General features: G+C 39.7%; 1 protein-coding gene across 1 annotated transcript; it reads right to left on the bottom strand.

The window, feature by feature from the left end:
• Positions 1-26: 26 nt before the first annotated feature.
• On the bottom strand, positions 27-10,843 carry LOC146367151 (serine/threonine-protein kinase OSR1-like). Its single transcript, XM_084912520.1, has 17 exons — positions 10,622-10,843; positions 9,633-9,745; positions 8,543-8,651; positions 7,534-7,675; positions 6,746-6,801; positions 6,534-6,643; positions 6,307-6,408; positions 5,984-6,117; positions 5,799-5,847; positions 5,629-5,694; positions 5,318-5,440; positions 4,774-4,809; positions 4,483-4,632; positions 4,044-4,146; positions 3,879-3,947; positions 3,156-3,220; positions 27-2,995 (listed from the first exon to the last, which is right to left on the bottom strand). Exons 1-17 carry the CDS (start codon positions 10,689-10,691, stop codon positions 2,921-2,923), a joined length of 1,572 nt encoding a protein of 523 aa, XP_084768646.1. The 5' UTR covers positions 10,692-10,843; the 3' UTR covers positions 27-2,920.
• Positions 10,844-12,371: the final 1,528 nt, after the last annotated feature.

Genomic DNA, 12,371 nt, shown 5'->3' with positions numbered 1-12,371 from the left:
AAATAAAAGCATCAACACTCATTGAATACCATCATGTAACTTTATTCAACAACTAAAATTAAAAAAAACAAAAAACAATCAGCTTGCATGTGCTGAAATTTACTGACAATGTATCAAACTGGTAAATCACCATTGCATCTCATCACAAATACTCTTCAAACTAAGCATGGGTGGATGTACACATTTTATGATTAAGCGTATATTTTTTTAAAAATATAGGTACTGATCTGTAAAACAAAGTTCATACATACTTGCCAATCAATTGATTAAAAATAATACTAATCACTGAGTGCCCTCATAGGAGGCAGAATGACTTTTTAAAAGTAAACGATAAGGAAGATGTTTAGAAAGTCTTTGATAAGCAACCATTTAATGACCAAATCACACATACACACAGAGGGTAGGGTAACCTGTGCCACTCATCGTCTAGTTAAAATTATCTATCAATCAGCCTGTAACTGGCTTCCGTGAGGAAACACTACATATCATGACATCAAAGCAGAGTGTGACTTCAAGCCCAATGTAATTAAAAAAAAATCTGCATGTTAACATATGAACCAACTGAATAATCCACACGATTAGTGATGCTCCGGCAAAGGCCAACAGTGGAAAACACTACAAAACAAACTGAATTCTGCGTGCTGAACATGAGTCTCAATCTGTTTGCCTTTAATCAATATTTACAAGTAATGTGTTCCTAATCTGACATGTACACTTCAACAGTCAATGCAATGACATCATTACATACAAACCTCATGTTTGTGCGACAGTGCGTGGAGTTGCCATCATATGTACAGTTACAACATGTTAACATACACCATTTACATCAGTCCTTGAACTAAGAGCTGTGTCACAGCCCTCTGCACATGGTACAAAACCACCACAGAGCTACACTGGGAGTGATGAGTGACTTGGTGTTCATAAAGCAAAGACACTACAGTACTGAAACAACTTGCCCAGTGACGACAAAAGCTTCCAATGATTTTTAAAAGGTTGCTAGCTTTAAAGAAATTTGTGGGGGGAAAAAAACAAAACAAAAACAAACCAAGATAATGCTGTCATTGATTTATTGTGTTTTGGCAAATGAGTAAGACTCAAAATACGAGTGTAGGGAAGTAGAAAGAATCTGCAAAATAACTGAGCAAAGCTGCAATTATTTACATCACAAGTGTGTATTATTAAAACATTTTTAACATCGTCATTACCAGGATTATGGTGACACCTTTACCGCACATTCTAACATGTTTTTAACAAGTGTATCGACCATGCTCACCTTCTCAGTGTGTTTGTGATGAGTGTTCGTGTTAAAACATTAAGTACCAGACAAACTGAAAGTTGGACCAGATAGTGAAACAAGAGGAAAAGACTGGGAGCAAAGCGGACAAGGAGTCCTTAATACCTGTGCCAAATTTAGTGACAATCCAATGTATAGTGGTCTGAGATCATTTAAACAAAACAAGAATGCCAAGCAGCTGCTTTGTAAACTCTCGTGCCAATCGAGGTGATGCCAAAACATTTGACCAAGAAAATAAAAACTTTGAGGACCACGAGTGTGCACAGAATATATAAGTATATACATGTAGTAAATTTCATGCCAGCCACTGATGAAGCAGCAATGCCATCAATCAGTGCTTGAAAGCAGAATCCCATTCATCTCCATTGTACTGGGGTGGAGGCAAATAAGCCAATAGCTATCTGCATAGCTAGCTGTCTTCTCCTTCTAAGCTTCATATGAGTATGCGCACCTTTACAGAAGTTCATCAGCACTCAAAACCAGCATCTGGGAATTGTAAGAGCTGTTAAATCAGCTATTGCGAGATTCGATGACAACTTAAAGGGGAATAATAAAAAAAAAAAAGAAGCAGTCATTACCCGTGTCTGTGGATATGAATGTTAAATCTTACAATGGGCTCTTAGCGATGTCAGTTTGGCTGGTTGACTCGTTATGAACTCCTTATGAGGTACGAAAAAAAGAAAGAAAATGTATCCAACACAAAGGAAATGATTAGTAACCAGTGACCACATGCTGTGAAAAGAAAACAGCTATTGCATAGTACAAGAAGATCAGGCATTCCCTCAACCTGTGAAAATAATGTGTCTTTAATACCTTGGGATAAATGCCAACTGACCAAGTGTGGCACTGTGAGTGTTGGTGTGGGACAGAGGGGCTACAGTTGATTTAAGCAGTGCAGTTAGAGCTTAAAATCCTTGGTTATGTTTTGACAAAGCCACCACAGATACTGCGGAGGAGAGAACTGATCACACTGCCTCGGGCTGGATCCTTTTTGACATAATAGGTAAAAGTTCATCGGAATTTATGGACTTTCATAAAAAACAAAAACAAAAAACCTATGCTACGACATATCTGTATCGATATTACGGGGATTTTCTTAGGCGTACATGTGAAATACACAGAGTACACAAACTACCACCAGTTACACTGGTAAAGTCTAAAGTAACTAAGGCTGAACTTGCTTTTTAATTTCAATGTATCATAAAGTGCCACACAAAGGTGGCACGACACTTCAGAGTTTTGTGGCACAGTTAATTGTTTGCTTTTTTTATAAAACAATAAAAGGCAATCGTTTCCAGTACTGGCAGGAGACGGCTTGGATTGTGCTTGTGTATGAAGACAAAGAATGGAAACCGAAAGAAAATAGGAACTGATATCTGATTGCATCTCTTCCCCCTCGTATAAGCGCACTGTAAACTTTTCAAGAGTGACTCCTGTGATGAACTGAACCCCCTCAATGTGGTCCTCGTGCATGCTGCAGTAGTGTTACACTCCTACCAGGCTTATGCCTCCTTCTCTTCATCATTTCCTCCTCCTCCCTTTGGCAGAAGTGGTTTTTGGAATTGACTACAATGCAGCTGTGCCATACCATTTATTTCTGTCCTTTGTATCTGGCTCTGGTTGGACTTAACTGATACTGAGCTGCGCAAATCCAATGAGTTTAATATCATCGGGAATTTCAGACTCTTCCACTCCAGACGCCTGGAAAAAGAAAAAAAAAAAATCCCTAACTGTTGTTACTAAATATTTGAGAAGAAATACTGACCCATACATACAAACTGTGATAATCAATGAATATGCGACATATCTGTACCAGAAAGTCACAGCATTACTTCATAAATAACTCGGTTTGTGTGCTCACCAGTTTAAAGGTCACATTTTTGTTACTGTGTGGATCGTCAACAATCTTTTGCAAATTGGCAGCAACTGTAAAGACAGGAAAGTTAGAAAGCTGTGAGCAGACTAAGGCTACATTCACACTGCAGACCTCAGTGCTCAATTCTGATTTATTGCTCAGCTCAGATTTTCCTTAAGGATGTGGCTAATGTCCTTTACCCACGTGTGCAAAGGAACAGCAAAGACATCATACAGATCATTCTGCTGCATCGAAGGAAACACACGTGGGTCGCCGGAAGCAGCTTTCACAATTTAATTTGGATGTGTAATAGAAGCCTATGAAGTTGTGAGAAGATGACAACGATGACGAGCATAAAGACAGACACCCTACAAATGTTAACGGCGTTTGTGATTAATGGAAGTAGTTAGATTGTTTCCTAAATGCTGATTTTATTGAAAAGACCCAAAAGGATGCGAGCAACCGATCTGGAACAATATGAAAAAACTCAACAGATTTGCATTCTGCACTGTGAACTTTGCATCCAGCTGCTGTGATGCACTAAACCTAACCTGAGAACTCTGATCACTGAGGCTGCAAGAAGATGAGCATTAAAACGCTTTCGGTTAATTGCAAGATTTGATACAATGTTTAAAGAAAGAATTGAAAGCAAAACAATCAGAAATATTGACATATTATCTTAGCAATAGCAATAATATCACAACATGCAGGGCTCTCTGTCGTACTCACCGATGACTAAGTCCCTTCCATCAACCAGACCAGCTGACACCAACTCCTGAGAAACTCCATCAGCAGAGTCTGAGGACACGAGTGAAAAAATAAACCACAAACAGAGTTAAGAGACTGGAGTGGAAGAGCATGAGAGAGAAGAAAGAGCTTTGGGAATATTTCTACCTCTGCCAGGCATGAACTCAAATCTGATGTCATTGAGCTCCTTCTTGGAATTCCTCAATCTCAGGACGAGACTGATGGGAACGCTGGATGAGGCAGCTGGATCCTATCGAAGGAAAATAGTAAAGGACTTATGTTTGGGAACACGTGTCTTTGTTCTCGAGTTATCGCATTCACAAGCTTGGGTGTCCACATCGCTCGCACAGCAGGGTGACTACAATTCCCCATCCCAAAACAAGATACCAGTGAAAATATCAAAAACAGCAGGGGTGAGTTGGGGGAAACAAAACAACCTATGCTTCTAACAGGGAACTTATTCTTGAGAATTTAAGTGTAATTACTTCATGAACGAGTACTGTTGTGGATGCCTTCCCCACAAATACGCCACCAAAAATTAATTTGTCCCAAAAGCTCTGTGTGTAACTTTTTAGGTAACTGTTACCTGAACAGCAGGCCCGTGTGAAGGGCTCGCTGTCTGAGCGGGAGCCTGTGGTGCCACGTCTTCTCCTGTTGGACCTGCATTCGCAGATCTCTCATGTGCCACGCCAGGTGGCTGCAGATGTGCACTGGAGCCATCTGCTGGTGGGAAAAGCTACGAGATACCAATTTCAAAATTAATTATTATCAGTAGTCAGTTTTACATAAATGCAAATCAAATGGGGGGGGCATAAGACAGTCATGCAGATTGCTCTATAAAATCTTTGCAGGTCATGTCCACTACAAGAGGACTTACCTCCATATTCTGGGGCCCGTCCTTCACTCTTGGTGACTGCAGAATGGACATGACAGATTATCAGGATTAAACACATGCAATTCTCCAAAAATGCCCCATGGACACATGCCATTTAGCATGAATTGTGATATGCGAATTATAATTCCAGCTCCTTTTATTTTTATTTTTTTTAATTTGTCATTTTGGGGGGTAAAAATCAGAATCAGTAATTAGATTTAAAAAAAAACAAAAAACAACACAAACTACAGTTCTACACACTAATTGCATCTTTACTTGCTGAAAGTTGGAACACTATGGACTAAGAAACCCCCGCTATTCTTAGGTCGAATCAAGTTCTGAAATCTGGAGTTTCTGAGCTCTAATCTCAACATGAATTAAATAAGCAGAGGAGCTCACTAGTACTGCATTCCTGCTTGGCTAAACATATGCTCAAACTAACAGTACAGCAGCACCATCTGCTGGCCAAAGGACGCTGTGCACTGAGAAATAGCAGCCGTATAAAATAACCTGGACTATCAGATGGCGCAGGCATGCAGGGCCTTACCCGCAGAGCTGCTACAGCAGCTTTGCCCTCCTCGCTCTCCTCATCCAGCTCGTCATCACTCCACTCCCAGCCACCATCCTCCGTTTTGTGGAGACGGCCGCTTGAGCCAGGTACACGACGCACCTACACAGCGCAGTGAAGAGAAGCAACAGTGACTCATTCGTCCTCTCTAGGAATTTCCCAGCAATCATTAGGCAGAGCGTTAGGAAAACTGGGACACGCCCTGGACGAGACAGCACACCTTGTCTTGATAAGAGCAATGCACAGAAATACTGGTGAGCGTGGATTCAGTGCATGAGTAAATTATGTACCTTTTTAGATCGCTCTGTTATTGTTGGACCCTTATACAGGAGCTTCTCATGTAGGAACTCATTGTTCTGGAACACAAAGGCAACCATTTCTTACAGGATCTATAAATACTCTCTTTGAAACCTACAACAATATTTTCAGCTTATTTTTATATCCGTGATGCATGGCTCACCTTGGCTTTCGTGAAGAATTTGTGCTTCAGCAACTCGGCAGCAGTTGGCCTAAATAGGAAAGAAACACAAGGCTTTTCATTATATTTGTTCAGCAACTGGGGAATCTAATAAGCAGAAAAATTTGCACAAATTGGGTCTGGAAGTTTGCTCAAAAAAAAGAAAGAAAAAGGTTTTGCAGAATAACCTTTTTTCAGGATCTTTCTGTAAACACAGACACAGCATCTTCCTGAACGATTTTCCGTACTTCTTCACCATTTCCTTATCTGTAATACCCGTCTCCAGGCAGGGAGGGTCGTTTTGCAAGGTCAGCATCAACACCTACAGACAGGCAGAGATCAGCCTGAGCTGGTGAACAGACTAAAAAGTGAAGATATCCTTACAATGGTGATGTTAAATGCAGTTTACACAGAATCAAACCTCCCCACACTATAAATGGTCTGAGCTTTGAGCTTTTTACCGTGGAACAAAGAAGCTGTTTGGATCACTTTAAACTCTGCACATATTTACCTTCATTGGTGGGTATTTGTGATATGGTGCTGCCCCAGTGGCCAGTTCAATAGCAGTTATCCCAAAACTCCAGATGTCAGCTTTGAAGTCATAGCCACGGACCTGCAGATTGAAAACAGAGCCAAGTGAACAAAGCGCTCGAGTTGTCCTTTTATATCCAAGCTTGAAGCACTGCAGAGAAACTGGAGAGAGGGAAAGAAGATGGATAAAGCAAGCGAGGCTTATACCTGCTCCATGACTTCTGGGGCCATCCAGCACGGCGTCCCCACAAACGTCTTCCGAACCTTGTTCCTCGTCATGTCTCCACCTGTTGCTAGAAAGGCACTCACACCAAAGTCTGGTGTTTTGAATGCATGAAACACAACAAATAGGAGATGATGAAAAACTGCCTCAAGTGCCACAAACCACAGTAAATGCAGACAAAGCAGAAACACTTTACCAGCTATCTGCACAGAGCCATCATCCCCGAGAAGAATATTTCCAGCCTTTAGATCACTGTGCATGAAGCAAAGGAGGATTAAACCACAGACTACAATTAGAAGGCCACAAAGAGTGGCTGTGCTCCGACACAGATGTGGCTCGGCTCCAGAAATGAACAACACTCCGAATATTTTACTATTCCACAGAAACACGATAAAGCTTCACCTTTGATCAGTTTCATTTTAATCCACCTGTTTTCTGTTTGTATGCTTTACACCGAGTGGAAATATGCGCAAACAACTTGAATGGGTCACCTGAGCCCAGCCTCTCCGCTGCCATTCTTTTGTCTACTCACAGAAATCATTAATGACTGAATAATCATTCACTCTTAAAATATCAGAAAATCTCTCATGATTATTATTATTAGATTTATCTAATTAAATACATAATAGATTGCTGGAAATGCTCCTTTGACATTATTTTTTTTGTGAATGGGACTGTTAATTTACAACAAGTACAGTTGTCACACAACCAGGATATAGAGGCCTTTCTTTCCACTGGTGGTCCACAGTGTTCCTGGGAGGAACTTTTATGTAAAACAAACCTCCTCAATTATGCAGCTTCACTGTATTAAATATTGAAGGAGTGAGGTCTAGTTCAAACCGCACACTCATATGCAGAGAATTAAGGCCCAGAGCCTGACTGAGTTGAGATGGCAGTGTACGATGGGACATGTGAGCTACTGAGAGTGCAAACACTGTGTACAGTAATCACTAAGCTGCTGCGCGATAAATCAGCACAACCTACCGATGAATCTGCCCGTTTTTGTGGAGGTACTCGAGCCCCTCCAAGACTTCTTTCAGAATGGTGGCAATGCAGGCCTCATCCAACACACCGGTCTTATGCTCACCGCGAGAGATGATGTGCTTGATGATGTCCAGCACCGAGCCTGAGAAAGAGCGAGTGAGCAAGCGAGGAAGAGGGAAAGACAGGCAGAGGCTTGTCACAAGACATGCTCGCAGCACATGGAGAGAGTTTCCAAGATGGCAGTTGGTTAAAAGAACATCAAGTGGAATTCAACCGAGGCTTATACTGTAAACAAACCCCGCAGCTGTGCCCTGTTCCCAAACTAAACAAAATACAACCTGCCAGAACCCTGCAGAGTACAGCAGCAACATGCACAACCACCAGTGGAATAAAGTAGTGGCAAATTTGTTGCCACTTGGTGGAATAGATGTGCAAACATTTACATATGCAAAAGACAACAGTGGCAAAAACTGTAGACAGTAAATTCCCTGACAACATAGTGCAATATGAAATTATGAACTTGTACAAAAGAGGGCGTAACCTCGATGGGTAAACCATCAATCAGTCGGTTAAAGCTGGTTTTAGACTCCACACAGAAGCACATATTTTAGCAAAAATATGAGCAAAATAAGACCGACAGCCGGTCTGCACACAGACTTACTCACCATTACTATCAACACAGTGTGGTATAACATTGCTACAATCTCCCTCTCTATGCTAAATGATGGAGCATGTGTTCTGCAGAAAAGATGCAGAACACATTAAGGTTTAAACAGAGAGTGTTAAATCAGTAAAATCAGTAGTGGATATATCACATAAGTGTGATCTCACAGAAATGATCGTGAAATTAAAGAAGCCCATAAAATAAATTTCAAGAACTGGTTTTGTGGGAAGTTAATCTCAATATTCATTCCAAGTTCAAACTTGAGCTTAATAGTAATACAAGAAGACAGGTTAGCCAAGAGCAGGTCAAATTAGGAACAGGTTTCATCAATGTAACAACACTTACCACCACTGAGCAGTTTCATCACCAGCCACAGCTCATCCTTCACCACAAAGGAGGTATAATAAGACACAATGTTTGGATGGTGGCACTGGCTCATGGCCTGAATCTCTTTCTGCACACAGAAGAAAAATGTGGGATAAAAGGTCACCCAGGAAGCATCAACTGTGGCCTATCAAGCCAAGCACAAACTGAATCTTTATGTTAAACTTAAAAAGACAAACTCGATCTCAGTCACAGGATTTGATCTTTTTGAATATTTAATAAGAGCTGGCTCGAGTGAGATGGAAATGCAACAGCTTAATGTGTGCTCTTCCTCAAAGACAAAATCTCCCCTATTAAAAAAAAGGAAAACCTGAAAACTTCAGCTTCAACATTATTACAAAACCACCAAGCAAAGACATTTTTAACCCAGCATTTAGAGATAAGAGGATTCAGGAGCTTGACATTATATAAGAACTGAGTAGGAAGATAGTGAAATCAAATCAAATATTTACAGCAGACAGCATACACTGCTATGATGGTCCTTAAGAAGAAATAATCAACTGGGGATAAAAATGAAAAGACTGCGGCAGAGCCAAGTAATCTCTGGTGTTTTACTCCAACATCTCATGATTATGATCTTTAAGTTCAACAAAATAAATGCTCTAAAATACTTTAAAGTGGTTGACAAAGGTCCTAAGATGTATAATGTGTGACAGATCCAGCTGATAAAATGTTGAGAGTCTATTTAAGATCCTGGATGAATTCTTACTTTCAGGTAAGTGATTAATCCAACAAGCAAACCTGTTACATGGCACTAACAGCTTTTACTGGAGTTTGCACTACTGCTATTGATTCAGTAAATATAAATCAATAGCAATAGTGAGGTATTGACTTATGATGTATTAAACTAAAGCTAACTTTCACTGATTATTTTTGTCTATTATTCCTCCTCTCAAAGGAATGTTATTATATACATCTACATATTATTACCTTTTTTCCAAATTTTTCTCAGCTAACTGCTTAATCAATCTCTTGTGCGGATTGTATGGAAAACATTCTCAGCAAAACACAAACATGAATTTCTGCACCACCTTCCGCTGTAGTTTCTTACCAGAAGCTCATCCATGCTAGTTTGACACTTTTCCAGGTTGATTCGTTTGATGGCCACCTTCTCCTTTCTCGGCTTGCAGTAAGCTGCCTGGACAACTGCAGTGGCTCCACTTCCTGAAGAGACCAATAAAAAATAGTCCAGCTATCCCACTGTGGAGCGGTCTCTGATACTCAGTCAGCATATGACCGCTGTACTGGGTCTTACAAGTACAGAGTAAAGACATGTTTCTCACACTGGAGACTAGTCTCTCTCTGTAGACTGTAGTCCTTGTTGCTCTTTAAAAAAAGTAATGGACATAAGAAAGCTACATTCAGTGCACACGTTTTTGGAAACTTTTAATAATTTTCTTAGTTATACTTAATTCTCACTGTAAATATGTTTCTTCATCTTTGTTTTTTTGTTTTTTTTTGCATATATTGATCTTTGTGTTCTTATTCATGTTCTTAACCGGGACCTGAGTGCAAATTTAGTTTCACCTCATGTGAATACATGCCAATAAAAGCCTTGAATAAAGTCATTAACTGTAAGAAGCAGGATCAAGCCAAATTCAACAGCGTTGTGAAAATGACCCTAACTCTCTAACTCTTCTGATCAAAGTCATGTTCCAGTTATTTGAACTTGTGTAAAGTATGACTGGTTCACTACATGCCATATCACACCTTGGGCAAAAGAGCACCACCCATTCTAACAACGGACGAATCTGGACGTACTTAAAGCTAAACTGCTTTAGCTAACCGTTTAGCTTCGTGCCGGATAGCAGGAATACAACCTTACTTTATGTCTCCTGCTAGCAGAGACAGTTAATCAGTTTGCCCTTCTACGGGAAAACTTCTGAGCTGTTAGCGTTACTGCAGTGTAGCTATGGGTCGTAATTGTACTTCTGCTAGCTGCAGACATAAAATGCTACTTGGCTAATAGCAGCTGACAGCCGACGACAGTGTAAGCCAGGGAAGGCTACAATGCTAACATTAGCAAGCTAAGCTTCTCACCTATCACCTCATTGAGTTCATAGTCATCCTTGTCGATGGACCAGGGCTGAGAGGACTGGTCATCTGCCATGGTCGTGGTCTAAATGGTATAAACAGCGCTTCTGAATTTAAAAAGAGACGCCTGTTTGATGTTAGCTTTGTGATTACTCCATTCGATGAAGCTTGCTACTGCTCCGCTGACAACTCCTGCTGCCGCTCCTGTCAACACAACTTTACGCGCGACTGACGAATGGCGTGACGTATGAAGCGAGAGGAGGGATGAAGAAGGCGCCATCTTGAGTGGGGCAAACTATAAAACTTTAAGGACGTTTAGTTAAACAAAGGCAAAGGGTATAGTTTTCTTTAATAGCTTTTAAGTAAAAATGGGTTTAGTATGCTTACGGATATTATAGTTCTTTCATTCAATTTTACCCGCACGTTCAGAATAGTTTTCAGTTATGGGCGGCAGGGGGTGCTAATGAGGGGAATGTGACTCACTCCCATTGTCGTGATGAAGTCGCGATAAATAGCAGAACGTAGGGTGTGTTTTTGTTTTGTTTTGTTTTTTAGGTTACTTGAGTAACTTATGTTACTTCAGTGAAATACGGTGCAGTAAAAAGTGTTTTTTTACTTTAAAAAGTTGTATCAAGTTGTTCCACCAAACTGTGCTAATAACTCCTAAAGAAATGACCGTGTTTTTTCCTAAAACGCTGAACTGACTCTGCAAAAAGCCATTAAATAAACCCGCCAAAACACAATAACATCACAAATGACTCAAATAAATTTAAGCTGTTACTTGTGGAACGACTTTACATATCTTCTTTAAGTAAATTAAAAAGAATTTAGCATGCCACTGAACCTTGGTGAGAAGATAATCCCATCTCATAATTTATACAAAAGCACCATTCTGTTAATGACAACAGTATGTGCTGTTTCCATTTCTATAACTTGCCTTATTTTGAATTTTCAATAACAGCTCACAGTTAAAGTATTACACAACTGGAAAGGGAAAAAATTATTTATATAAGCCGTGTAAATTCAGATTATTATTGTATTAACTTTTTACAAATGTCTATTTGTGTATTGCCAACCTAGGATTATAATGCCTTTTTTAACTTCAGTTCACAGAAATCCTAAACAGGGAGGAGACAATGAGTTCCTCTGGCTCATCTCTCTAGCAGTAAATTAATACTAATATGATTTATTCCATTTTATTGGCTACATCTTTGTTTTTAATTTGACCTGCATCGAACAACACAGTAAGAGCACACTGGGTTGAAGTAAGACGCACATTTTGTAGTCCATTGTCTCGATATTGTAGTCTAAACAAAGCACACATTCAAGTCAAGTTAAGTCAGCTTTATTTGTATAGCACGTTTACAGAGGCACAATGTAATCAAATAAAAGAAAAATTAAGATAAATGAGGTAAAAAAAAAAAAAAAAAAACATTACAAAACATCCATATGTATACACACAAGCAAACTCTTATATACACATGTCTATACAAGTATATATGTATATACATATACATGCATATATGTATATGCAAACACACACACACAGGACATGAATACATGTATACATATACACATCATCAAATGAGATAAAAGACCAAAATAACTAAGACCGAATAAACGCGGTTTCAAAGAGATCCAAAGGCCTTTGAAAATAGGTTGGTCTTCAAATTTGATTTGAAGGTTTCCAAAGAAGAAGAGAATTTTATAAATGAGGGAAGACTGTTTGACATTCAGAGTTAGATTTTCTCTTACA

This window comes from Perissodus microlepis, chromosome 18, assembly GCF_051167445.1.
Source record: "Perissodus microlepis isolate ML-2025 ecotype Zambia chromosome 18, ASM5116744v1, whole genome shotgun sequence".
In the NCBI taxonomy this organism is placed as follows: Eukaryota; Metazoa; Chordata; class Actinopteri; order Cichliformes; family Cichlidae; genus Perissodus; species Perissodus microlepis.
The sequence above is the reverse complement of the archived record's forward strand: the minus strand, read 5'-3'. Positions and strand labels throughout refer to the sequence as shown.

Bases quoted from the DNA above. Each gene is read 5' to 3' on its own strand.
- LOC146367151 (XM_084912520.1), bottom strand. From the start codon at position 10,691: ATGGCAGATGACCAGTCCTCTCAGCCCTGGTCCATCGACAAGGATGAC. The intron at 6,644-6,745 runs GTAAAGTGTTTC...TCAAAACACCAG, and splicing joins TGGCTCTGTGCAGATAGCTG to ACTTTGGTGTGAGTGCCTTT. The intron at 4,147-4,482 runs GTAACAGTTACC...TTCCTTCGATAG, and splicing joins CACACGGGCCTGCTGTTCAG to GATCCAGCTGCCTCATCCAG.